This window comes from Eretmochelys imbricata, chromosome 6, assembly GCF_965152235.1.
Source record: "Eretmochelys imbricata isolate rEreImb1 chromosome 6, rEreImb1.hap1, whole genome shotgun sequence".
NCBI lineage: Eukaryota > Metazoa > Chordata > Testudines > Cheloniidae > Eretmochelys > Eretmochelys imbricata.
The window spans coordinates 28778711-28806050 of NC_135577.1; the positions used below are offsets into that span (position 1 = coordinate 28778711).

The 27340-nt window shown below is 44.6% G+C and overlaps 1 protein-coding gene across 1 annotated transcript in view; it reads left to right on the forward strand.

The window, feature by feature from the left end:
- The first annotated feature begins 481 nt into the window (after positions 1 to 481).
- IGSF22 (immunoglobulin superfamily member 22) overlaps positions 482 to 27340 on the forward strand; it is a 41734-nt gene continuing 14875 nt past the window's right edge. Inside the window, exons 1-16 of the mRNA XM_077819950.1 lie at positions 482 to 581; positions 1227 to 1358; positions 3097 to 3233; positions 4319 to 4418; positions 5863 to 5902; positions 6420 to 6597; positions 7537 to 7650; positions 8556 to 8718; positions 10698 to 10970; positions 12156 to 12440; positions 16359 to 16483; positions 17139 to 17280; positions 18817 to 19113; positions 19354 to 19656; positions 25246 to 25419; positions 26625 to 26753. Of these exons, the coding sequence (XP_077676076.1) occupies positions 482 to 581; positions 1227 to 1358; positions 3097 to 3233; positions 4319 to 4418; positions 5863 to 5902; positions 6420 to 6597; positions 7537 to 7650; positions 8556 to 8718; positions 10698 to 10970; positions 12156 to 12440; positions 16359 to 16483; positions 17139 to 17280; positions 18817 to 19113; positions 19354 to 19656; positions 25246 to 25419; positions 26625 to 26753 (2692 nt within the window). The remainder of the gene's footprint in view (positions 582 to 1226; positions 1359 to 3096; positions 3234 to 4318; positions 4419 to 5862; positions 5903 to 6419; positions 6598 to 7536; positions 7651 to 8555; positions 8719 to 10697; positions 10971 to 12155; positions 12441 to 16358; positions 16484 to 17138; positions 17281 to 18816; positions 19114 to 19353; positions 19657 to 25245; positions 25420 to 26624; positions 26754 to 27340) is intronic.

The following is a 27340-nucleotide window of genomic DNA, read 5'->3' on the forward strand; positions in this document are numbered from 1 at the left end:
TTGTCTGTATGAAATTTTAGTTTCTACTGACTTCACTAGTGCCTTTTATACAGCCTGCTGTAAAACTAGGCAAATATCTAGATGAGTTGATGTAGCCCCAGGGGTAGATGTACCCCTGGTTGAGAACAACTGGGCTATATGGACCATTGGTCTGACCCAGTATAGCCATTCTTATGTTCACTAATTTTGACCAAAAATGAAGCATCTTGGAGCCTTCTGAAATGAATAATTTCAAAATCTTATCCTTTTAGCCTTTGGGCTGATAAGTGCTGAAATTGTTCCTCTGTGATAGTGCACCACAGAACATTATCCTGATTTGCTGAAAAAATACAACTGCAGAAATGGTAGTGAAAGGCCTTATGTCTGAGCGGATCAGCTAGGCATGTTTTTTTTTTTATTCTGAATCCCATTCTGTCTCCCCTTTCTCCCCACCAAAGTTCACACACATACTGAGAGGTGCAGAAGTCGAGATATTTTCATCATGGCAACCACAGTAATGCAAATGGAAACCAGGGTCCAGCAACATCAGTCCATTAAAGTCTCCAGCTCCCAGATGCAACATATATCTCAGACTGTGGGAGGCAAGTATCATTTCAGTCTCTGGAAGCTGATACAACCCCAAAGGATGTTGTCATGGCTTTTAGATTATAAATTTGGCTAGCAGAGAGGTCTTTCCTCATAATGCTTGCATTTCTGACTGCATGGAGGAGTATGGTTGATCCAAATCAGTCCATGGACCAGGCTAATACCACAGGCAAAAAACAGGCCTTAAGAGGCTAAAACCCAATGCAAAGTGCATGACAACAATAGTTATTGAAACCTCTTCATGGGACTTTTGATAAGCAGGTTTTCTATAGTCCTCATATTCATAGTCTATGAGTGCTTCACAATATATGATGTATTTATCCTCACAACAACCCCCATGAGGTAGGGAAGTGCCATTATCCCCATTTTACAGATGGGGAACTTAAATCTCAGAGAGACTAAGTGACTTGTCCAAAGTCACACACAGAAAGTCTGTGGTGAAGCAAGGTCTCAAGTCCCCAGGGTCACAAGTCCCAAGGCTAGTGCCCTATGCCCTGAACCAGGCTTCTATCCAGGTTTCAGCTGATCTAAACCATTTTCAATATAATTAATTTATGTTGGGGGTCCCTCCCTCACAAGAAATAAACACCTCAAAAACCACATTTCTGTTCCTCCTGGCTAATATATTTTTCTTCGAACAGGGGAAGTTGTTTCTAGGAAATCTTCTACCACGGTGGAGTCCTTCAGCATGGTGACACGCTCCTTTGAGATCCCTTTAGGAGAAAGCATCCCTGAATTTGTGGAGAAGCCTCATCCACTGACAGCCCCTGAGGGTAAGCAGCACCCCATTCCACTGAAAAGTCACCTCATTACCAGGACACTAAAGATATAACGTTTCAAAACAGGTGCCTGAAATGGGCTCACCAAACCTGCACGTGTGGGTGTAAACAGGGCATTGCATATGCAAAACATGTAATTGAACACACAAAATGGATAACTGTTAGGACTGTCAAGCGATTACAAAATTAATTGTGATTAATCGTGTGATTAAAAAAATTAATCGCACCGTTAAACATTAATAGAATACCATTTATTTAAATATTTTTGGATGTTTTCTACATTTTCAAATATACTGATTTCAATTACAACACAGAATATGACGTGTACAGTGCTCACTTTATATTTATTTTTCATTACAAATATTTGCACAGTAAAAAACAAAAGAAAAAGTATTTTTCAGGTCACCTAATACAAGTACTGTAGTGCGATCGCTTTATCATGAAAGTTGAACTTATAAATGTAGAATTATGTACAAAAAAACCTGCATTCAAAAATAGAACAATGTAAAATTTTAGAGGCTGCAAGTCCACTCAATCCTACTTCTTGTTCAGCCCAGACGAACAAGTATGTTTACATTTGCAGGAGATAATGCTGCCCGCTTCTTGTTTACAATGTCACCTGAAAGTAAGAACAGGCTTTCGCATGGCACTATGGTAGCCGGCATCGCAAGATATTTACATGCCAGATGCACTAAAGATTCATATGTCCCTTCATGCTTCAACCACCATTCCAGAGGACATGCGTCCATGCTGATGACAGGTTCTGCTCTGTAATAATCCAAAGCAGTGCAGACCGACGCATGCTCATTTTCATTATCTGAGTCAGAGGCCACCAGCAGAAGGGGTTTTTTTCTTTTTTAGGTGGTTCAGGTTCTATAGTTTCTGCATCAGTATGTTTGATTTCAGTTACAACACAGAATACAATATATATGAAAATGTAGAAAAACATCCAAAATATTTTATACATTTCAATTGATATTCTGTTGTTTAATAGTGCGATTAAAACTGTGATTAATCGTGATTAATTTTTTTAATCATGATTAATTTTTTTGAGTTAATTGCGTGAGTGAACTGCGATTAAGCGACAGCCCTAGAAACTCTGCATGCAAATGCCTGATTTCATTTGCAAATGCCTGCCCTGTGTACTCATCCATTTGGTCAGATATATATCAACTATTTATTTTTAGGGCCTTGCCCTGCGCACATTGAAGTATATGACAGAACTCCCGTTGACTTCAAAGGTGCAGATCTGTCCTTAGTGAGAACCAAATGATGCCTGCCTTCCTCAGGCAAACCTCCCATCTGGGGAAGTTTTGCCTAAGTAAGGCCAGCAGAACATGGCCCTTGTAAATAGACAAGTAAATAAATAAGTTTTCCAGTCATCCATAAGTCTTCTAGGAAAAGCAGAGTATACAAGATATGAATGTCTAATGTAAAACAGAAAGAAAGACTTTTCAAGTCTTCAGTGCCCATCTTTCACAAAAAGGGGACAATCCCATTTTTACCTTTTCCTAAAAGTGCAGATCATTTTTAATGAACCAGTATAACCCACAGTATAACTCCACTGGAATCAATAGAGTTACATTAATCTGACCTTTTCCAAAAAGGAAAAGAGGTTTATACCATTAAGATGACCCCAAGTAATTTAGGCGAGTGTAGAGAAACTACATAATGGATAAATGTTGTTCCTTTTTAATTCCTCACTCTAACATTTCTCCTCCTGGAATTTCAGGAGACAAAGCAGTATTTCGAGCTAAAGTGAAAGGTAACCCCAAGCCCAGTGTAACATGGAAAAGAGAAAGTGGGATACCAATAAAAGAGGGTTCAAAAATGTTTTTTGACAGTATCAATAAGGAGTTTGTGCTAAAGGTAATGCATGTTTTTTACTATTTTTGGCTTGTAACTGATTGTGTTATCATTATCTCTATACAAAAGCACTACAGCATTCTTCAGCAATGGTCTAAGACATCATCATTTGCCATAGTCCTGCTGTAAGATTTGGGGGGGATTGCTCATGATGTGTAGATGATGACATTCAGCCCTGTACTTAGCGCAGGGCCTTGATAGTAAGCACAGACCATTTTCTGTGCTACTTATTTGTACAGGGTCTAGCACTCTTGGGCCCTCATTTTTCATTGGGGTTGCCAGGCACTACTGTAATGGAAATGATTATACTAAATAATGCTGATGGACAACGTACGTCCCATTTCAGCCCTATTTCATATTTGGGGTCATTTGCAACAGAAGTTCTGCCCTTATGTCCACCTTCCTACATCTCTCCCATCTGCTCTGTCCTTGACCCTATCCTAATTCATGTCATCTTTCAGGCAGTCCTTTATGCTTACCAGCCTGCCAGCTGATGTATGCCAAGCTCCTTCCCGGTCCTCTTCCACAAAGCTCCCTCATGAAAACCCATCTATTCCTTGGGCCTCAAACCCCGTGCCTGGTAGCTGTCCTGTTCTTTGTTGGATGCTCTCCATGCTGGATATGCATGGTTTTGGTTTCATTCATCTCTGTGCAGAGGGCCTGTGCAGAGGGCCCGCCTAAAGGACAGAGCAGGAAAGAAACTCAGCTGTTTTTGCTGATAAAATATCCCATTTCAGGCCAAGAACCATTAAATCTAGGGCCTGATCCAAAGGTTATTGAAGTCAATTTAAAGACTCCCTGCCCCAGATCCTTAAAGTTAATTAGGCACCTAAGCTCCACTGACTTCACTAGGCTTTGGATCAGGTCGCTAGTGCTTGACCTTAATTTCCTTAATCACTTGAGTAGGGGTTGCAGGATTGGGCTCCAAGATTCTCCCTCAAGCATTTCTATTTTCAAGAGATGATTTCATAAACTCGTGTTAAAAATAGGGTTTAAAAATAAATACATAATGGAATTCCTGAGTCCATTTTAATACATTTGCGCCACTAACACTTTTGGTCTCTTGGTCCATGTGTTTCTTCTTCCAGCTGGAGTCCCTTGCCCCAGATGATGCTGATAACTACAAGTGCATCGTTTCCAATGACCATGCTGATATCATCTACACTGTGTCCTTGATTGTGACTGAAAGTAAGTGCCCGGGGTCCAGCTTGATTAATAACTAGACTAATTAATTAAGAATGAGATTTGGAAGGATTTGGAAGGATCCAATTAGCTCTTTTTAGGAATCTCAGTGAATGCTTGCTTCCAAGAGAGTTTTCACTACCAGGTGAGGAAAAAACTACCCTGCTGTAATGCTTTTTATTTGTGCAAGATGTAATGACTGTAACAGTCAAGATTTAGCAATAAAATTAGGTTATTTGACCATTTTAATATTTCTCAGATTTCTTGCTATCTAATTTCTATCTGTGATACTTATCTCCCCCCCTTCCCCGTTTGTCTGAGTGCCTAACAACCTATGGAGAACTGAGGCACACAGAGACTAAGTAACCTGCCCAAGGTCACACAGGAAGTCTGTAGTGAAGCCAGAAACTGAAATTGGTTCTCCTGAGCTTGCAGCTAGTATTCTAACCACTGGACCATCCTTCCTCTCAGAGCAGGAGTGATATTCACCTCACATAGAGGGCTAAGAAGGCTTGGGGTGGTGCAGAGGACTTGTGAGGGTGCTCTGAACTGAAGAGAATTTCACCTCAAGCACTAAAAAGCAGGCAGATCCCAACATATCTACTGTCCAGTTGGGCAATCAGGTGCATCTTTAAACTCCTCTTCCACTTCACCCCTGATGTGTTCCTGTGCACCGCACTGGGAGCCTTGTTAGCCTTTTTGTAGACACACTTGTCACCACTCCCGTTTGTTCATTTTGATTATTAACAATGACAATTTCCCCATCATTTTTTGGGGGGTGGGAAAGTGATGCTTACGGACATTTACCTGTGAGAAGCCAACGTTTCCATGGCAAACATCTTGCACAGCCATATGGGAGTTCTGGGTTTGGCAATGAGTTCGGCACTCTCCTTGTCTTGGTCCCTCCCTTCCCCAAGGGTAATAGTGACACAGCGCTTTTGGTTAGCTCCATTTTATTCTTATGTTGGCTTGTCAATATGCAGCGAGGAGATGTAGGAGCCCCAGAGCCCTGACAACAGCACGCACAGCTGGCACTACTAGGAGCCAAGCATCTCCCACAAAGCTGTGACTTCCAGAGGGCATCTTACCTCAGAAAAGGCTCTACGGTCATTCCCTCAGAGAAGCAACAGCATTTCCCTTCCACTACACAGTTTGACCAGTGGATACATATCGATAGCCCATTCTGTGCCTTATACTGCAAACTTGTAGACATCTGCTGTCAATCACTGCTCTGTAGAACAGGCTTAGGATGGTGCTCAAATCTCCCTGCATAGCATTTTTATGTCTTCGGCCTGTCCAGCAGCTTTTGAGACTTCCTGCAGGATTTGCCCCTTAGCCTGCAGAGTGCATCAAAGCCATGGAATCCCTCTTGATGTTATTTGTATTGTTATTTATTATTACGCTTCAGCTGAATGAATACAGGTGGTTACTTTGGGATTTGTTTTTTCAGGTCAAGAAAAGTTGGATTTCAAAAAAATGCTTAAAAAAAGGTGAGGAGTTTTGTCTCTGGAGGACTTATGTATTATTTCTTTATTTTTATTTCTTTATTTCAATAAGCTGAGCTGGGTTTCTCTGGTGTGCACTGAGACACTAGGCCATTTCTACAGAGACACTTTACAGAGCAGAACAACAGCATGAGCAGTGCAGGGAACTGCTCAAGGCTCCCAGCTTTGGGACGGCCATGTTCAGACTCAGTAACTCACAGGTCAGCCCACTCTTCCCCTCTGGCCTCAGCACTGGAGGAGAAGGCAACTAACTCCCAGCAGATTCTCTGACAGCGGTGCCGGGGAATTCTCCCCTCCCTCCTTCCAGCAGTAGGGGAGACGAATATCCTGCCCCTTTTTCCCCACAAGCGGGGAGCCCCATTCGTGTTTGGAATCCTACCAATGGGAAGTCTGGCCCTACAGCTTCCACAGGCAGGAGTCCCATCACATCCAAAGCTGTAGAGGTGAGAGGCATGTTTGTCACTTTGAAATATACCCTGCATTATATGGGGTCTATGCACAGGGGCCCTCCGGCTCCAAAGAAGAAAGCGAAGAAGGTGACTGATGAGAAGGAAATGCTTGAGATCCTCTCCAAGGTGCCAAAAAAGGACTTTGAGAGGGTCTGCATGGAATACGGCTTCACCGACTTCCGGGGGCTCCTCAGGAAGCTAAAGGAGATGAAGAAGAAAGTGGAGGTTGAGGTTAGTAATGCCATCAGCTTTCAAAACACCTTGAACATGCATTTCTATTTTTGTGTCTATAATGAACAACACTCCTACGCATAAACCACACTACAGTAATGGCCTTCAGAGGCAGCATTGCTGAACACTTTACAGAAAGTCAGCTGTAAGCCAAGGAGAAAAGGATTTCATTAGATATGGGCCTGGAAAAAAATCCACATCCAAACAAATTAGCAGGGGAAGGGCAGTTCAAAATCCAAAACTGGATCCACATCCAAGTTTTGCATCTGGTCCTCTGGCTTCAATTTTCAAAGGGGCATAAAGTTATTAGGTGTCCAAATCCCATTGAAATTCAGCAAGGAGAATGTGCCTTCAGCCCCTTTAGAAAGTAACGAGTGTTATAAGAAGAATTCTCATTGTAACAAAAGCCTCCACTTGCTCAGCCAGAATCTTTTCTGTATTGTTGTTTATTATCTGTATTATGACAGCACCTAGAGATTTTATCCAAGATCAAGGCCCTATTGTGCTAGATGCTGTAAAACATAAACAGTCCCTGCTCTAAAGGGTTACTGTCCAACTAGAGAAGGGAGACAAGGGACATAGTAATATCCCATTTGCAGAAGGAGAGCTGACACACAGAAAAAAAATTAAGTGGCATGCCCAAGGTCATACAGGGAGTCTGTGGCAGAGCCAGACATTGAGCCCAGCTCTGCTGTGTTCCTATTCAAGTGCCTTAATCCCAAGGCCATCCTTGCTCTCTGCATGCACAAAAAACAATACCAGATGTCCAGAAGATGGAAACAGTGTTGCTTTTTGAGTATCACAAATTCCAAGAACCAATGCGAAATAAAAACAATAGTAAAAAAATCTATTATTAATGGGAACAAAGATCCAGTCTACTTCAAGTTGTGGGAAGCAATACAGATTTCTGTTATATTTCTTCATAAACTGATCTTGCAGGCAGTCAAAGTTCTAAAACCTCTTGAGGATGTCTCAGCTAAAGTGGATTCCACAGCTATATTTGACACCATTCTGGAGCTGAAGGACCCCAATACTAAGATGACATGGTATAAGGTAACCTCCCATATTTCCTTTGGTTTGACTAAAATAGGTGGAGGTACTGAGATTCAATCTGTCAGTGTTACTTAACTCAGGGCTTAGCTATTCTAGCTGCACATTCAGTTGTGGGTGGGGAAAGGTGGTAAGAATGCTGTGTATTATTCAGTGTCCTGTCTGACAAGGTCTGTTTGAGGGCTGTACAACTAGTCCTACTCCTTCCGTTTGCTTTAGGTAAAGACACTGGAGTGCTACATCTTTGATAAAGAATCCCTCTAGCACAGATTCCCCTATTTGGTTTCTTTTCTTTTTAATTTTTACTAATCCCTCCAACTGCTGACCCTCCATTTATTTTGCCTGCAATCATGATAAGTCAACTCCTGATGTTTTACACAGTCAGCATAAACCCACAGCGAAATCAGTGCCAACTAAAGACTAAGCAAAAATGAAGGGCCAGATTCTGGCATCCTTTCTCACATTGAATGGTACTTTAAATTGCAAGTCAGTGCATTGATTTCAGGGAGACTGTTCACAAAGTAAGGTACAAAGGAAATAAGAACACCAGAATATAGCCCTGAGTAAGGAGTTGCTATGGGTTAAAGACTCTATGTTCTTGGTCACAATAATTACCCATCTCAGCACTACATGATGTATTCTTCTAGTAGCCTGTTACAGCCTCTGAAAGGCTGACGTGCCTGGGCAAAGCATCATTGCTGATCACTGATTTCTCTCTGAAACTGGTCAGTGGGCACGGAGATTGAGGACAATTATTGTAGGGTTTACCGTGCAGCCCCATTGCTGGCTAAGCTGCTGGACAAGCTCCTTAAACGTGGTGTTGTACATATTCCACATGCATGTGTGTTTCTTGGAAGAGCCTTTCAAAGGTGCCACATTGTCAAAGATGTCAATGTTCTCCTTTTCAGGGTAATGATCCCTTGCGTATTCAGTACTGCCTAGGAAAATATGAAATAAAGCAGATGGGTACAAAGTATATGCTGTACATATTAAACGTGAATGAAAAAGACTGGGGCACCTACAGTCTAATTGTGGCTGACAAGAAACTCTCAGCTCAACTGAAAGTGATAGGTAATTTTTTATTTTTAAATGCATGATAGTGTGTATGTCATGATGAAACTGAAGATTACGTACTTAAAGGGACACTGTCAAGGTTGGTGAGTCAAACTCGAACCTATGTATCTTTTTTTATATCTATTTGCAACATCCGTGACTCACTGGTCTTTCTATCCTGAAACAGAAACCCACTACTGTACATGTCCTGATCAACCTCACAAAAACCACTGTGCACATATGATCAAGGGATGTACGTCTGAGATGGTAAATTTCAGCATGAAGCTTGGTTATTATACACAATAGGCCAAATTCCCCACTGACATCAATGGGGTTGGCTGGGATATGAGTCAGCAGAGTGTAGGGGGAAAGATGAAAATGATGAAAAACACCTTGGCAGTGTCCTTTTAATGGAAGTGAACCATGCTTACACAAAGTCACCAGGAATGGAGGGGAATGCACACACCCAGAGAAGATTGGAGACTTTTCTCCATTGCTAGTCCTTGCTGTTGCAGGACAAGTGTGTGGTTGCAGTTTCTCAGGAAATCATGGATCCTGTCTATTTTGCATACAGCAACAAATCTGCCTTAAATTACTGCCCAAATCATCAGGATAAAGACTGCCGCCTTCCTTACCCACAGTACTCCTGTTATGCGCCTTATCTGCCAACTCTTTCTGTTGTAACTAGCCCATCTCCTGGGGACATGTTCTGCCACTAGTACTCGTGTTGGGAAGTATCTTATTTTGCTACTTGTTTTCAAGAGGACCATACGAAGAATAAGGTCCTCCTAATGCTGTCAGTTCTCATTCTTTATTCATGAAAGTAAAATATTACACTATGTGTTAAATACAAGTAGATGCATTTGGCACAGGTTATCCAGTAGGGTGACAAACTCCTCTTAGGCCACAGAGTGATCATGGAACTGCTCTGTTTCTGAAATGGCAGCCTCAGGGTGTCTGACCTGACTGCCATCTCTCTGCGTGGCAGATGGTTCCAGATGAAACACAAATTCCAGGAAGGTTTCTGGATCTTGGCTGCACTGACCTGAGGCCATTTGCTTTACAGCAGGGGTCTCAAACACACGGCCTGCAGGCTGCATGCGGCCCACGGAGTTATTTCCTGTGGTCCGTCATAGCTCACTTCACCCCATGCCCCCCCCGCCTCCAACTCCCCCCAAATGCACCGCATCCCCGCTCCTCCACCTACCTCCCAGTGCTTCCTGCCACCAAACAGCTGTTTGGCGGTGCTTAGACTTTCCAGGAGGGAGGGAGAAGGAGCGGGGACGCAGCGTGCTCAGGGGAGGAGGTGGAGAAGAGGCAGGGCCGGGGCGGGGATTTGGAGAAGGGGTTGGAATAGGTGCAGGGAAGTGGCGGAGTTGGGGCGGGGACTTTGGGGAAGGTGTTGGAATGGGGGCGGGGAAGGGGTGAAGCCTCATGGAAGGGGTGGAGTGGGGGAAGGGCTGTGGGCAGAGCGGGGGCTTTTGTTTCTTTGTATGAAAAGGTGTCAGTGATGCGGCCCCCGGGCCAATGTACTAGTCCTCACGTGGCCATCGTAATGATTTGAATTTGAGATCCCTGCTTTACGGTGACTAGAATAAAGGGGAGAAAAAGAATAGGAGTAAGGCAGAAGAACTGGACTAAGAAGTAATGTGCGCACTGGTGATCAGCTTTGTAGGAAAACTTTCCATTTTTATTAAGTCCCAGGGACCACGATCAGCCATAGCATAAGTGGACACAGGTCTCTGTGAAGTTAATCACAGGTGTGCCAGCTTATATTAAGGATGCATATGTCCCTGTTATCTCCATGCAAAAGAAATCAAAATGGTAGTGCCCAGTTCTCAGATGGTGCAAATCAATGTAGCTCTATTGACTTCAATGGAGCTATGTTGATTTACTCCAGCTGAGGATCTGCCCCAACACAGTGTAGGAAAACCCCCTACATTTAGGAACAAATTTAAACTGTTAGCATGACTGTTTGTCTGTCCACATCTTAACAGATGAGCCCCTAAAGTTCCTGGCAGAACTGAAGCCACTGAAAGTGACAGAAAGGCAGACAGCAGTGTTTGAAATCCGCCTGTCCAAAAAAGTGCCCAATTTCACCTGGAAGTTCAATGGGAAGGAGCTGAAGAGGGATGACAAATATGAGATCATCACATCTGACGATGGATTAACCCACACGTTGAAAATAAAGGACGTTCGGCCCAGCGACATTGGAGAATTTAGCGCCCAGGCTGGGGATCTGGTGCAGAAAGCGCCACTCTTCATTGAACGTAAGTGATGCAGGGATGGCATGCCTGAGCAGTATGTATGTAATCAAACCTTTCACGGCAGCATTTGAATTGGGGACCTACAGAGATGAAAAGCCCCGCTAACTCCATTAGCTGAAAGTAGTAGCAGACTCATCAAGTGCTTTTGTGGATCAGTCACTGAAGGGGACAAAGACCATACTTTTCTGTTGTGGATTCCATAGACTGTAGGGAATTTTAGAAGAAACCTCTCAGGTTCAGAAGGCACAGTCCCTATTTCATGGAGATTTAGCTATTGATCATTGTCCAACTGATTTGATTTAAAACAGAGGGCAAATGCATAGGGAAATTTGAAGGGAAAGAGAGGAGTTTACCAGCAAAACCACAATAAGACTGAACTTATTGATTACATGAAAACAGAGAACAATCAAAATGGAGCAAAGAAAAAAAAAAGTATTCAACTCAGAATCTGCCGCATTTCAACAGAAGAGGAGATGATCCCCTGTGTATGTTTTGCATTAGTTTAAGGCTGCAAAGCTCTTCAGGGATCTTGTGCAAATGTAAGATCAGTGCTATCACCAGTATTGTGGTAACCGTAACCAACACCACAATACCTTGGAGTCCTTTCTAATATTGTTTTTGGTGAAAGAGCTATCTCCATCGCCCTACTCATGTGTGCCCAGTACTTTACCCTCCCAATCTTTCTAGGATTCCTGTCCATGCTACTCCAGGCCCTCAGCAAAGGTTTTCAACCTACCCTTCTCAGATGTGTCCCAAAATGCTTTGCTGTCATTACCAAGGGGCTTCAAATAGAATCAGCATCATTGTTTTGGAGGCATTTGAAGAGGACCAGTTGCAAACAATGAAGCAAGTCCTTTTTGGTGCAACCATAGAGTTAAGGAATGGGAGCCAGCCTCTCATGTTTCAGTTTAGGTCTCCACCCAAAGACTATTACATGAGGCACCAAGGTTTTATACTCAGACAGCCGTGCAGTTTGCACCATACTCATCAGGGAAAATATGTCACCTACAGAAGCGGCAGCCATCTTGGAAGTAAAGTTCTAAGCTTGGAATCTCTCTTCCCCACAACAGCATATTAATACCCTGCTGAGGTGATACTAACAGACCCTCTCTAGCCTTGATTTCTAAGATTATTCCGCAAATATGAAATTTCATACTGCTGATCTCTTTACCCTCCCTCTTTCTCAAGGAATTCCAATTAAATTTCTCAGCAACCTGAAGAATGTCCGAGTCAAGGAGAAGGGGAAAGCTTGCCTGGAGTGTGAGCTGACCTCTAAAGATGTTACGCTGAAGTGGATGAAGGATGGGAGGGTGATTGAGAGGTCTGACAAATACAGCATGACACGTGAAGGGAAGAGGGCAGAGCTAATCATTGATGATGCTGAGCTGAGTGACTCAGGAGAGTACACAGTGGTTGCTATGCAAGATAATGACCCAACAGAGTACTGCAGCACTGCCAATGTAACGGTGGAAGGTAAGGGCAACTGGGTCAAGAGCATGGTTTGAATTGAGAAGAGAAACAAACTTTAATCGTGCTGCGCTGTTCTACGTTACAGAGATGCTGTCTTGTCTAGTGGTTACAGCAGTGGAATTGGCATCAGGTGACTTGGGTTCTGTTTCTCACTCGGCAGTGTACTTGCTCTTTGACATGGGGCAAAATCACTTAACCTCCTTGTGCATCTGTTTTCCTATTTGTAGAGCAGAGATAATAGATAACCATTATCTGCTAAGTGCCTTTCTTTGATCCAAGATGCTATATAAGCATAAAGCAGTAGATTAAGACCTTGCATACAGGCGTCTGAAACTCACAAGTATTCAGTGACTCTTTGTGATTTTAATCAGTGTGAGCGTAAGGGAGTCTTATCCTGATACTTTAAAGTGTCCCGCGCAGCATCTGATTGCCTCCCGCCTAGTACCAGTAGTACATAGGCCACAGTTTCAGGAGATCACTGATGTAAATATTAATGATCATTATTGTTACAGGTTTCAGAGTAACAGCCGTGTTAGTCTGTATTCGCAAAAAGAAAAGGAGTACTTGTGGCACCTTAGAGACTAACCCATTTATTTGCGCATAAGCTTTCGTGAGCTACAGCTCACTTCATCGGATGCATACTGTGAAAAATACAGAAGATGTTTGTTTTTATACACATAAATCATGAAAAAATGGGTGTTTATCACTACAAAAGGTTTTCTCTCCCCCAGCCCCACTCTCCTGCTGGTAATAGCTTATATAAAGTGGGCCATTTCCAGCACAAATCCAGGTTTTCTCCCTCCCCCCCCCCACACACACAAACCCACTATCCTGTTGGTAATAGCTTATCTAAAGTGATCACTCTTCTTACAATGTGTATGATAATCAAGGTGGGCCATTTCCAGCACAAATCCAGGGTTTAACAAGAACGTCTGAGGGGGGGTGGGGGTAGGAAAACAAGGGGAAATAGGTTACCTTGCATAATGACTTAGCCACTCTCAGTCTCTATTCAAGCCTAAGTAAATTGTATCCAATTTGCAAATGAATTCCAATTCAGCAGTCTCTCACTGGAGTCTGGATTTGAAGTTTTTCTGTTGTAATATCGCAACTTTCATGTCTGTAATCGCGTGACCAGAGAGATTGAAGTGTTCTCCGACTGATTTATGAATGTTATAATTCTTGACATCTGATTTGTGTCCATTTATTCTTTTACGTAGAGACTGTCCAGTTTGACCAATGTACATGGCAGAGGGGCATTGCTGGCACATGATGGCATATATCACATTGATAGATGTGCAGGTGGACGAGCCTCTGATAGTGTGGCTGATGTTATTAGGCCCTGTGATGGTGTCCCCTGAATAGATATGTGGGCACAGTTGGCAACGGGCTTTGTTGCAAGGATAGGTTCCTGGGTTAGTGGTTCTGTTGTGTGGTATGTGGTTGCTGGTGAGTATTCGCTTCAGGTTGGGGGGCTATCTGTAGGGAAGGACTGGCCTGTCTCCCAAGATCTGTGAGAGTGTTGGGTCATCCTTCAGGATAGGTTGTAGATCCTTGATAATGCATTGGAGGGGTTTTAGTTGGGGGCTGAAGGTGACGGCTAGTGGCGTTCTGTTATTTTCTTTGTTAGGGCTGTCCTGTAGTAGGTGACTTCTGGAACTCACCTGCGGAAGTGAAGAAACAGATTGATAGAGCCAGAAGACTAAGGAGAGTGATCACTTTAGATAAGCTATTACCAACAGGAGAGTGGGTTTTTTGCAGAAAACCTGGATTTGTGCTGGAAATGGCCCACCTTGATTATCATACACATTGTAAGGAGAGTGATCACTTTATATAAGCTATTACCAGCAGGAGAGTGGGGTGGGGGGAGAGAAAACCTTTTGTAGTGATAAACACCCATTTTTTCATGATTTGTGTGTATAAAAACAAACATCTTCTGTATTTTCCACAGTATGCATCCGATGAAGTGAGCTGTAGCTCACGAAAGCTTATGCTCAAATAAATTGGTTAGTCTCTAAGTACTCTTTTTCTTTTTATTATTGTTACATGAACATATATTGTAATGGTATTATTAGTCCTGTAGAATAAACTGCTGTCTAGAAAATTCGATGGAAAGAGGCAAAGCCAAAAAGGGGAAAAAAACTCAACATAACCCAGTTGCATGCACCTGGTACTTCAGCTTAAACCAGAGTCAGTTTTTTCTGAGTTCTAGTGGCCTTTACCATATTCAGGTGACTAATGGTGGAGGCAAGTTGACTTTGATGTATACCGAGCTTCCTGCCGTAAAAAGTGTTGTCTCATAGAAGCCCATCTTAGAAGAACCGGCACAGAGAATGAATGGATAAACACCTATTTCCCCCACATAAAGCCAGACGGTGAGGCAGGGCAGAGGCAGTGCACAGACTTGTCATTCAGGAAGGACAGGCTCAGAACAAAGCTCAGTATTCATAATTCCAGGAAGGATGGAGAGACCAAATGCAGCACAGGTTTAAACAAGGCTAATAGGGGGCTTGGGCATACTCTGAGAGGGGGGCATGACCCCACCCCCACCATGACCCTGCCCATGGACCAGGGGCTTCACCCCTGTTTGGGGTGGCAGTGGCAAGGGACACCCACACAACAGCTGGGCTGGGCACACCACCCTTTCCACAGACCACTGCTCCTCATCTCCAGGTAAACGGGGGTCTGTTCCGAAAGGGGAAGGACTCTTCCACACCCACCTAAGCAGAGGACTCGGGGTGAGGGGTGAGGGGGAAGGAGACTCTGCCAATACCACCTCAGCAGAGCCAGGCTGGGGTGGCAACAAAGCCCTTCGCAATGCAGTCTTCTATCAGAGTAGTTTGGCATGGTTCCTCCCCGCCCCGCCGTGCCCGAGAGCATGATGTTTCAGAGTTAACAGCCCTTTGAAATGAATGTGGCGATTCACTCCTTTACAGCTATTGTTTCAGGCTCCCTGCAGACTCAGGCAGGGGTCACTGCATGGGTTACACACGGGTCATCTTTTCAACATATCTTTGTGCAGCCATGAGGGCTATGAAGAGAATGGTTTTAAAATGAAAACTCAGATTCCTGTGCCATCATGTGCCTATAGAGACTATCCCTTAACCTGGCCCTGGGTTTGTGGAATGTGCCCGCTCATGTCAGGTTGAATTTGGCTCTTGGTCTTCAGGGGAACGGAGGGAAGAGGCCAACACAAAGACTGATATATGAGTGCCATCTACAGGCCACTTGTTAGAATGACATAAACAGCATCTGCAGGGCTGGCTGTGTATTCCATCCTCCTGGCTAGGGGAAGGTCAAGGGTATATTTTAGCTTCTCCTACTTCTTCAGTCAGAAAATTGGGGGCGGGGGGGGGAGAGATTTCACATGAACAGGTGTCCTGATGAGCTTTCAACTACTCTGGCCTTTTTAAAACTTGATTTAAAACCCATCCCTTTGTAAAGACCACCTCTTTCCTATTTTCCAGAGGAGGCAGGTCAGAAGCAATGAATTTACCCCCAATGGCCTTTGCGCACTGAGGAGAGATTTCTTAGAGAGACATTCTTTCCCCCGTTTCTTGGGAAGCTTGACTGTACAATCGCTATTGGCATATCAGCCCCTTCCAGTTGTCCCCATCTCTCAGCTGTGATATATTAACACATTCACCTGTCCTCCTTGTTGGCAGATGTCTCTGCCAGTGGGTTTCTCTGCTCCCTTTTCCCATCATAAAATTGAACTTATCAATTAGAGACACGAGCCAGTGTGTGATCCTAGAGCTAGTAAGTGTCTAGTTGTTTATCACAACTGAACCAAACACCTTTATGGTATGAGGTTTATCCCTTGCTAATTCTGTGCTTTGGTGCAGAAGCGCTTGGTGAGTCAAAGTTGTTTTTACTCACTGTCCTTATTCACTTATTCCTTACTCTCCCTGGGATTTTTTTCAGAGAGATTTGCTACAGTCAAGAGCGGCATGTCAGATGTTCAGGCTCCAACTGGGAACCCAGCAGAGCTCTGCGTTGTCCTCAATGATGAGAAGGTAGAGGGAGTTTGGCTGAAGGATGGCAAAGAGGTAAAGAGTTTATGTTGTAATTAGAAAAATGAAGGGCTGGAAAAACTTAGTGGGATTTTTGCCTGAGTAAGGACTGCAGGTATCGGCCCAGTGTTGATAACTTGGAAAGGAACTTAGAATAAGGATGGACAAACTGGTCTAAGTCTTCCCAACTCAAATGGAACCTCTCTCTTCTTTATGTTTTGAATCCCTTTAGCTTGGCACCCACCCCTTTCTTTGTTTGTCATCTATCTTCCTCTGCCAAGTACCCCAAAAGTCATTGGATCACTCCCTTCCCACATCTTCTAACCAACCTTCTCAGCCTCTCCCTCTCTCTCAGGGAATCACATCCTTCCCCACAGGGTCAGCAGGTCCCACTCCCTCCCCATCCCAGGTCATCAGCAAATTTGGCAATGTATCCACTGGACACCAAGGTGCTGCCCCAGTCAGATTTCATGTGCAGAGTGGCTCCCCCAGTGAGAAGCACTGATCATTCAGATCCTCACAGTGAATACATAACACCAGACACTGACACTCTTTTCAGCCAAGAATCACAAAGCATTTTACAAGCGTACAAGCCAGGATTCCTGACTCTTTGTTCCTTGTTCTATTCAGGCCCTTATAGTCAAGAATCTCTGATTAGGTCTTTTGTAAGCTGCCTTAATCTTCCTTTCAGATCACAGATATGACAGGGATCCAGATAGTCAAGCAGGGAGCTGTCCACAAATTGATCATTGACAAAATGGGAGAGGAACATGAAGGGAAGTACACGTTCAGAGCCAAGGGGGCAGAAAGTGAGGCCACCGTAGCCATTGCAGGTACTACCTCCTTTCCTTAACACTACTCACGAATCAATCATTTGCACGTGTCGGATCCAATTTCTAACAGGCCTCCTTCCTGGGGCCTGTGACATTTGCAGTCTCATCCACTTGTGTGTGCAAAACCCCATTTCTTGACACACAAAAGGCCATTTGCTCACGCTTTAATGGGAGTAAATCAGAAAATCATTTGAAGTGGCTAGATTTAGGAGCCTATCTTTACGCATCGCAATTTGAAAAAATGTGGCCTGAACCATTTGTTGAGTATTACTCCTGTAGGAACAACAAGAAAAATCTTCTAGCAGGAAAATATTTTTTTTGCCTAACTCTTGGCAGGCAGATGGCGCTAACTGAGCTCTTCAAACTCCCTCCACTTTTAACATAGCAGTCAGCCTGCCTCTGTCCTTTAAATAAATGGGGCTCAGACTGGTGATTGTTACTGAGACATCGGGCAGAGTGTAGCACAAACTAGTTACTAACATATGAACATTCCAGATTGAAAAAAATGTAACTGAACTCTGTTTAACTAAAAACCTACACTGAGTAATTTGGTTGGGGCTGTAGATCATGACTTCTTTTGTTCAAAAAAGGATTTTTTTGACAAAAAGTGGCCTTTTATAAATGAAATTTTTCATGGAAAAAAAATGGTTTCTAAAAGTTCTGGTTGTATGCACAAAAAATGAAAACAGAAATTGTTTCGCTGTCGGAGGGGAGATCAGTTTTTCATTGACAAACAGGACAATTTCAGCAAAATATGTTGTTTAAAATTATGAAATCTTTTTTATAAAAAAATTGGCAGAAAATACTGTTTTCCAACCAGCTCTAGTGGCAGACGTATTCTGCAACATTATTCATAGTGCACAATACTTTTCTATTCCCGTAGTACCTTACTCTGCAAGTAGTCTCACTGGTTTTATAGAATCACAGAACCATAGGGTTAGAAGGGACTGCCAGGATTATCTAGTCTACCCCCCTACCAAGATGTAGGATCCCTATGGAACCCCATTTGAGACCTCCTTCCAATTTGACATCACTCCATGAATAATTACTCATTGTTTGCAATTGCTGAAGCAATTATGTGTGTACTTAATGGATACATAATTTCATAGTACTCAGTAGAATTTGGCCCTTGGTCAGGAGCATCACAGGGATTAGCCTTGTGCCTTGCAGAGCTTAGAATCACCACAGGATTTAACCTTCAGTCCTCTGGAACTCAGGAACTTCTTGAGACTGATGCTCCCTGGAGGCCCCTTGTCTCCTCTTCTGCTGAGCTGGACAGTCTTGGGCAAGCCAGACAGGTCTCTGTACGACAATTGGGAAAACCGGAATATCTGAATCCAAAGCTAGTGAATATACTGGGAGCCCCTCAGGACCTTCATAAAATCAGGGATTCTACCATTAAAGAAATATGAGGGTGAAGGAGTTAAGGCGCTGAACAATGCCACTGTGGCAGGGGAACTCACTAATGCATTAAAAGCACCAGAGTATCTTTGTGGCTGCAGTTAGTCATGTGTCTTTTTTCCATTTTTTTCCAAGATGTTCCTGTCATTGACCCATCTGTGCTGGAGGTTTTGGCAGCACACCCAGTGACTGTGAAGGCCGGGCATACAGCATACATCAAGGTCCCATTCAAGGGAAAGCCACTGCCAAAAGTCACCTGGTTCAAGGACGGTATTGAGGTGACAGAGGAGGAGAAGGTTGTGATGGAAAAAGCCAGTGACTTTGCAATGCTCACAATAAAAAACTGTGTGAGAGAAGACAGCGGAAACATTATGCTGAAGCTGAAAAATGATTGTGGTTCAGCTATTGCTAATATGTTTCTCAACGTTGTTGGTAGGTCCTGAACAAATCATTTATAGCAATTCACTGGTTCTGTAGACATGTAGAGTTGTAAAGGTGCAGTCTGAGGCCACTTTGGGTCCAAAGCTCAGAATCCCTGCATGGGGGACAGAATGTGACTCAGAAGATCAGCTGGTGTAAATCCGTGTAACTCTAACACCGATTTACACCAGATGAGGAGATAGCCTTCTAAATACTGGCCATCCACTCACTGTTTATCTCCCAATGTTGCAGACAAACCAAAACCACCACAGGGTAAAGTGGAATTGCTAGAGCGTACGGGAAAATGCATTAAAATGAAGTGGAAAGCACCCAGAGACAATGGAGGAAAGCAAGTGACCCACTTCATCATTGAAAAGAAGATGGCTGGGAAAAAGTCCTGGATCAAAATTGGGGAAACTGACAGCAAACACACCACATTTGCCACTGATAAGGTGGAGGAAGGTAAAGCCTATCAGTTCAGAATCATTGCTGTCAATGCAGAAGGTCTGAGTGATCCACTGGAGACAGAAGAAATCTTTGCTGGGGAACCTATTGGTAAGCACCTGAGCATTCCAGAGCTGCCATTTTTAATGTGGCTTTATTTTTGCTCCTTCCCTCCCCCACCTCCCCACCCCCAAGAGGACATTGTCTCTTCTTTGACTTTCTGCACTTCAGAGTTGAAAGCTCCAAGAAGGGCAGGCCCTTTGTAACCATCCCTCACTTGGTCTGACAGTCGGTTTGAACCAGGGACAATGTCCTTTGACGGCAAGCAGCAGGGTATTAAAAAACTGCTCCTATGGACTAGCCACTAAGACCCACACTCACCAAATGTGGGTTACACAAACTTAACAGAATACTTGCCTTATTTGTGTTGTCTTAGATCAACCTCTTAGAGCTGAGAGAGACCCAAAACAAAAATAAGGCGGGGGGAGATTTTGCATTATTTGCTATTCAATGTTGTTAGTTTTTTTTATACAAGGGCATAGTTGTGTATGGTAGGGCTGCTTGAAATTTGAAATTTTTTCATCAAATCAATTTTTTGACAAAAATGGGGGGTAGGCGGGAAGGGACTAAACTATTTTTTTAAAGTGTCTACTTTCTATGCAAAATTTAAATTAAAAAAATGAATGCCCAAAAACAAAATAATTTTTTAGCCAATAACTGAAATATTTCAATTCTGAAATGCTTTCAGAGTGTCTCATGAGATTTGTAATGTAGGCATCTCATGCTCCCGTTCTCTTCTATGGACCAGGATCCTTAGTCTAACTACACTTCCCATAATGCACCACACCCATCTGACTTGTTATCATTCACAGTCTTGGTGCATCCTGGGAGATATAGTCCAATCAGGAAGCTCAGCCAACATAAGAGAATGAGAGCCTGAGGTGCTGGAACTACAGCTTCCAATAGGCACTGTGGCAGTATTTCAGAATACAAATATTTCACTTTTTGAATGAAAAATTTCCATTTTTTATTTTTCACTGAAAATTTTAAATTTTCTGTGGAAAATGTCATTAAAAATTATTTTCCACATTTAAAAAAAAAAGTTAACTGACCAGTTCTCTGGTGGAACTTCCAACCTTGGCTATTCTTGGAGTGCTTGCTCATGTCCATTCCATATTAGGTGTGTGTGCTCCGGTGCCTGAAGTTTTTCCCTCAGCAGTATCCACAGGGGACCCTCTGGAGCTCTGGTGCCCTCTGGAGTGGCACCCGCATGACGTGGTATAAGGGGCGCCACCGGTTTCCCCCACCCTCAGTTCCTTCTTGCCACCAGTGACAACGCTAGAACATCCATTGCTTTGGGTAGCGCTGTTCTGTTCTCTGTTCTTGCAAATTTTGAAATCCTGTAAAATAGTTATATATAGTTAGTAGTTTCTTAGTTGCCCTTAATAGTAGTTCTCAAACTCTTCGTTAGTCCCAGAGGGGACCCAGCCGGGGGTCAGGGCATGCCCCGGTCCCCAGGCTTTAAGCCCTGTGATCGCTGCAGACGGCCTATGCCCATTAGCGATCCACATACCAGCTGCCTAAGGTGCTTAGGCGAAGGGCACATAAGTGACAAGTGCCATATCTGTAAGTCCTTCAAACCTAGGATGAAAAAGGAGCGCGATATCTGTCTAAAAGCATGCCTAATGAAGTTGGCACTCACTCCGGCACCAGAGCAGCGGTCCGACTCCACACTGAGCACCGTGGCCTGCATGTGCAGTGCTCCCCTGGTGCAGTCCACGAGCTGGCACCAGTCTCACTCCATGGTTCCAGTCAAGAAGCCGAAAAAGACTGTGCGGGGAAGATCTCCTACCTCCTGCAAGGGAAAGAAAAGATCAGGAGGAGAGCCAAGACCTGTGTTGAGCAGCTCAACATCCCCCTCGGGAAGTCGGGCCCCAGCTCAAGTCGAGCGGTGCAGCCCATCACATACTTTGCCTGTGACTCTGGATAGCAGTGCAGGCCCCGGCCAGCTTCAGGTGCTGTCAATGCCTGAAGCCCTTCAAGAGGCTCAGGAGATCCTGACGCTCTCGGAGCCTCCCTCATCGGCTCCTGTGGTACCCCAGTCTCAGGGAAAACCCACGTTGGGACCTATGCATGTGTCCCCACCTCAGTACTACTGTTCCCCATTGAGAGGGATGTCCCACCAGCGTTGGCCCGCCCGCAGCCGCCACGCCTCAGGACTGCAGAGGCAGGCTCAGCAGAGCCCTCTTCGGTCCCCATATTGGGGGCACCAATCGAGGGACTCAAGGCATACTTTGCCGGTAGATTGACGCAGACCCTCTGAGGCACTTGCCACCCAGCAAGAATTCTGGGACCAGCTCCGACTGTCCTCAAGGGCCCAGGACCTATCCTGGGACCGATTGGACACCAGAGACCGCCGATTGCCAGGCTGTCATTGCCTGTTTCCAAAGAGAAGGTCGCCGTACTCAGGACAGTCCTCCCGGCAACTGGCCCATAGTAGCTCCCGTTCCCATTTGATGTCCTGGTACTGATGGAGTAGCGTGACGCATGGCTCACCAGGTATCGGACGCAGATCTGCCACACGCCATCAGTCCCCAAGAGCCCAACCAAGACCAGGCGCCGGTCGGACAAGAGGCACCACTCAGACCAATCCTGGTTGCCTGGTACTGACCACTCCACTGGTAGCTCTGGCTCGGAGCAAGGTGATACTTACCTCGCTGCGGTGGTGGACAGACCGCAGAACAGTCCTGGAAGGGGTTCCATTCAACAACCCTGTATACTCTATCGAGTTGATGTCAGATACCTCGGACCTCGGCTCGGGGGCGCATATCGGCATCCTCCAGACTCAGGGGATGTGGTCCCCGAACGAAGTGCGGTTGCACATAAACGTCAAAGAGCTCCGAGCAATCTGGCTGGTGTGTGGCATCTTCTTGCCCCATCTGTCAGGCAAGGTGGTACGAGTCCTAATGGACAACACAGACTCGATGTTCCACATCAACAGGCAAGGGGGCCAGTGCGCGCATCGACCCTCTGTCAGGAGGCACTCCGTCTATGGGACTTCTGCATCAGTCATGAGATCCACCTGGAAGCCTGTTACCTTCCCGGCCTGGCGGACCAGCTCAGCAGGGACTTCTCCTCTCACCACAAGTGGTCGCCCCATCCAGAGGGAGTCTGCATGATCTTCCAAAGGTGGGGAACTCCCCAAGTGGAGCTGTTCGCTACCAGGCCGAACAAGAAATGCCACCAGTTTTGTTCTCGGCAAGGTCTGAGCAAGGGCTTCTTCTCCAATGCCTTCCTCCTGTCATGGTCAGGGAGCCTGATGTACGCGTTCCCTCCAATTCCACTCATCAGCAGGGCCCTGGCAAAAATCAAGAGGGATGAGGCGCAGGTCATCACGATCACCGCAGCGTGGCCTCCCCAGCACTGGTTTGGCACACTCATGAGCCTGTCAGCAGCCCCTCCCTGGCCCCTGCCCAACCGACCGGACCTCCTCTCACAGGACCATGGTCGGCTCCTGCACCCCAACCTCATGTCCCTCCACCTCTTGGCGTGGATGCTGCGTGGCTGAACCCGGAGGAGCGGACCTGTTCAGAAGGAATCCAGCAGGTCCTCCTGGAAAGTAGGAAGCCCTCAACTAGACTGACTTACCTGGACAAGTGGACGAGGTTTTCCTGTCGGGCATCCGAACGGGGCATCTCTCCCTTGTGTTCCTCCATACAGGCTGTTTTGGACTACCTGCTCCATTTGAGGAACCAGGGCCTGGTACACTCTTCCATCAGAGTGCATCTCATGGCCATCTCTGCTTTTCATCCGCCAATCCAAGGACAGACGGTGTTTTCCCATGACATGATAGTCAGATTCCTGAGGGGACTTGAGAGACTCTTCCCGCAGATATGGGCCCCTGTCCCCCAGTGGGATCTTAACTTGATCCTCTCTAGGCTCACTGGCCCACCCATTGAACCACTGGAGCCCTGCTCCCTTTCCCACCTGTCATGGAAGTTTGCGTTCCTGGTGGTGGTGGTGTCAGCGAGACGGGTCTCTGAAATTAAAGCGTTGGTCTCAGAACCTCTGTACACGGTCTTCTACAAAGATAAGTTTCAGTTGCGTCCCCACCTGGCCTTCCTACCAAAGGTGGTCTCCACCTTCCATATGAACCAGGACATCTTCCTCCCGGTGTTCTGTCCCAAACCGCACAAGACCAGTGAGGAGAGGCGTCTTCATGCCCTGGACGTCTGGAGAGCCTTGGTGTACCAAGCCTTTCCGAAAATCGACTCAACTCTTCATCATTACAGCGGATAGGATGAAGGGTCATCTGGTGTTGTCACAGAGGTTTTCCAATTGGATCACCTTGTGCATAAGGACCTGTTACTACCTAGCAGGGCTTCCGCCGCCGCCAATTGTCAGAGCCCACTCGATGAGACCGCAGGCATCTTCGGCAGCCTTCCTGGCACATATCCCTATCTAGGACATCTGTAGAGCCGCAACATGATCCTCTGTCCACACGTTCATGGCTCATTATGCCATCACTCAGCAGGCCAGGGACAACGCTGGATTCGGCAGAGCTGTGTTGCAATCTACACGTCTGTGAACTCCTACCCACCTCCAGGGGTACTGCTTGGGAGTCACCTAATACAGAATGGACATGAGCAAGCACTCGAAGAAGAAAAGACAGGTACCTTTTCCATAACTGGTGCTCTTTGAGATGTGTTGCTCATGTCCATTCCATGACCCGCCCTCCTTTCCCACTGTCAGAGTTTCTGGCAAGAAGGAACTGAGGGTGGGGGGAGCTGGCAGTGCCCCTATGCTGCGCCATGTGGGCACCACTCCGGGGGGCGCCAGAGCTGGTCCTCTGCGGATACTGATGAGGGAAAAACTTCTGGCACCAGTCCATGTGGCAAGCGCACACACCTAATATGGAATGTACATGAGCAACACATCTCGAAGAACACCAGTAATGGAAAATGTAACTGTCTTTTTATCTGGCACCTCTTACATTCAAAATACTTTACAAAATGTTATCTAACTAATCTTTATGGCACCTTATAAGGTAGGTAAGTAAGTATTAGTATTCCCAATTTATAGATGGGAGAAATGAGGCAGAGAGGGTAAGTAACTTGTTCAAGGCCACACAAAAATCAGTGTCAGACCTAGGATTAAAACTCAAGAATTCCTGGGTCCCAGTCCTGTGCTTTTTGACCACTAGGTCCGTGGAGATGTACAGCATTATCTTAGGTTTCAGAGTAACAGCCGTGTTAGTCTGTATTCGCAAAAAGAAAAGGAGTACTTGTGGCACCTTAGAGACTAACCAATTTATTTGAGCATGAGCTTTCGTGAGCTACAGCTTTCATCCGATGAAGTGAGCTGTAGCTCACGAAAGCTCATGCTCAAATAAATTGGTTAGTCTCTAAGGTGCCACAAGTACTCCTTTTCTTTTAGCATTATCTTAGGAACAAAACATAAGGCGATGACATTTTCAGGTCTTTACTAATGAGTACTGTCTGCTGCTGAATCCCCAAAAATGAGCTGGCGAAGTAGATAACAAAGCAAAAGCTTTAGAAAGGGGTTTTTGGCAATGAATAAACCTAGAGGTCCAGATCACTCTTCCTGGCCTCTTGCTATCTGTTGTTCTTACCAAAAGAGGTTTTGCAGTGGAGCAGTAGGTGATTCTGATTCTTCTGTGCTGAATCTAACTCTGTCTAGAGCCTCCTGGACTGGCATCTCAACCTCAAGTTACAGATGTTACTAAGGAAGCTGTCACCATCACCTGGAACCCTCCAGCACAGGACGGCGGCTCCCCAGTACAAGGATACATTGTGGAAAGAAGGAAGAAAGGCAGCAACCTTTGGGTCCCAGTTACCAAAGAGCTAGTCCAAGGTCAGATACCTATTTCCCTGCACCGTGCAAGGGCAGAATGAAAGCTAGAGAGGACATGAGATGAGACACTGACGTTCTGATCACTCAAGCAAAGGGACAGTGTTGTCTAGACATAGCACATGGTTTATGAAGACCAGCTACAGATACTAAAGTCCAAATTTTCAAACATGGTTGCCTGAAATTTAAGAGCTAAATCTGCGTTTAGGCACCTAAACAGCTATGGCCTGATTTTCAGAAGTGCTGAACATTAGAACAAATTGGAGCTTTGGATACTCGGCACCTCTGAAAATCAGGACATTTTTATTTATGTGCCCACATGTGGATTTTGGTGCCTACTTTCAAGCATACACATTTGAAAATTTTTCCCTGACTAACCCTATTGCCTTCCTCTGTTTTTGACCAAACTTGATTTAAGTAAGTAACTGAGCTTGTTATCCATATGTAATGGTGATCATTTATGATATATGTAAATCACAGCTTATATAACACATTGGAAACATTTATGTCAACCACATCTGAATAACAAGACTTTTGGTCTTAGTCATCTTTTATTATCATGATTCTTTCTTGGATTCTTCTATCTCATTCAAAATTTTGGATTTCCTTATTAATTCAATGGCAATCGATTGATTGATTGATTGATTGATTGAAGGACCAAAATTAATTGCAGTAAAGGGTGGAAGCTGTGTTTAATTTTAAAACAAAATTATTTGGTTCCAGAGGTTTTGACCAAATTGAGTGGAAGATCTATCTGATGAGTCTTTGGTGGCCAGATTTCAATAGTTTTAGTCAAATTGATTAGTACAATGGGACTGCTCATGGAAAAAATACTACCTAACATGAGTGAAGGCATCAGACCCTGGCCCTGAATTAAGTAGAAGGAACTATACTGGCAAATTATACATTTTTCCTGTGTTATACATTTAAGGCACATTTGTGTGTGCCTCAGAGGTTCTCCTTGGAATCCTTGTGGTTCCATTCTGCAAGTGAGGTGCATGACTGGATACACGGAGACCATCATAATTCATAATGTTCCCCCCCCAAAAAAAATTTGAGCTGAAATTTCTCATGCTTAAGTCTCAGTTCAAAGGTGATTTTTATGTATTTGTTTGTTCTGATGCTCACTTGGGAATTCTTTTATGTGTGAAGGGACTTTCCCTAAAAATTATGAACTGTCTACACACTTGTGACATTTCCATCTTTAGATACCAAGTTCAAAGTGGATGGATTGCTGGAGGATACAGAATATGAGTTCCGTGTTACAGCTGTGAACCGTGCAGGGCCTGGACATCCCAGTGTGGCTTCAAACTCTGTTGTTGCAAAGGACCCCATCAGTATGTTTCTTTTATTACTTATTCCCTAGTTTTCTTAAAGCTGTTTCCCATGACGAGACCCATATTATATGCAGACAGCATGCCCAGACCAACATGATAAGTTGCTACCGTGCTTAGGTGCTTTCTGTACTGGGAGGCTTTCATTCACTTCCTGGTATTTGTTCTCTGCCAAAAGTCATAATGCAATTGTTCCATACCAGTGTAAATCATTTCTGTTTAATGGACTTCAGCATACTACACAACTGTGCTCTGTGGGGTGATCTCCCCCCACACCTCACCTTGAACCTTTGGTAAAAGAAGGAGAAACTTCTGCAGAATTAGCAAAAGATGGTTGAGCAAATTTTCCAAAGCTTAGTTTGCAAATCTGTTTTTTCATTGGCAAAAATGTGGGCCTAATCCTGCACCCGTTGAAGTCACAGCAAAACTCCCAGTAACCTCCGTGAGATCAGAAATGGGCTCTGTAACCTGTTATGATGTACCATGTACCATCTCTGGGTAACGTAACATCCATTCCATACAGCCACGTAACCAAATCCATTTTTAAACCAAGTGGTTGCCCAGTACCCAGTATATAAATAGTTTAAACT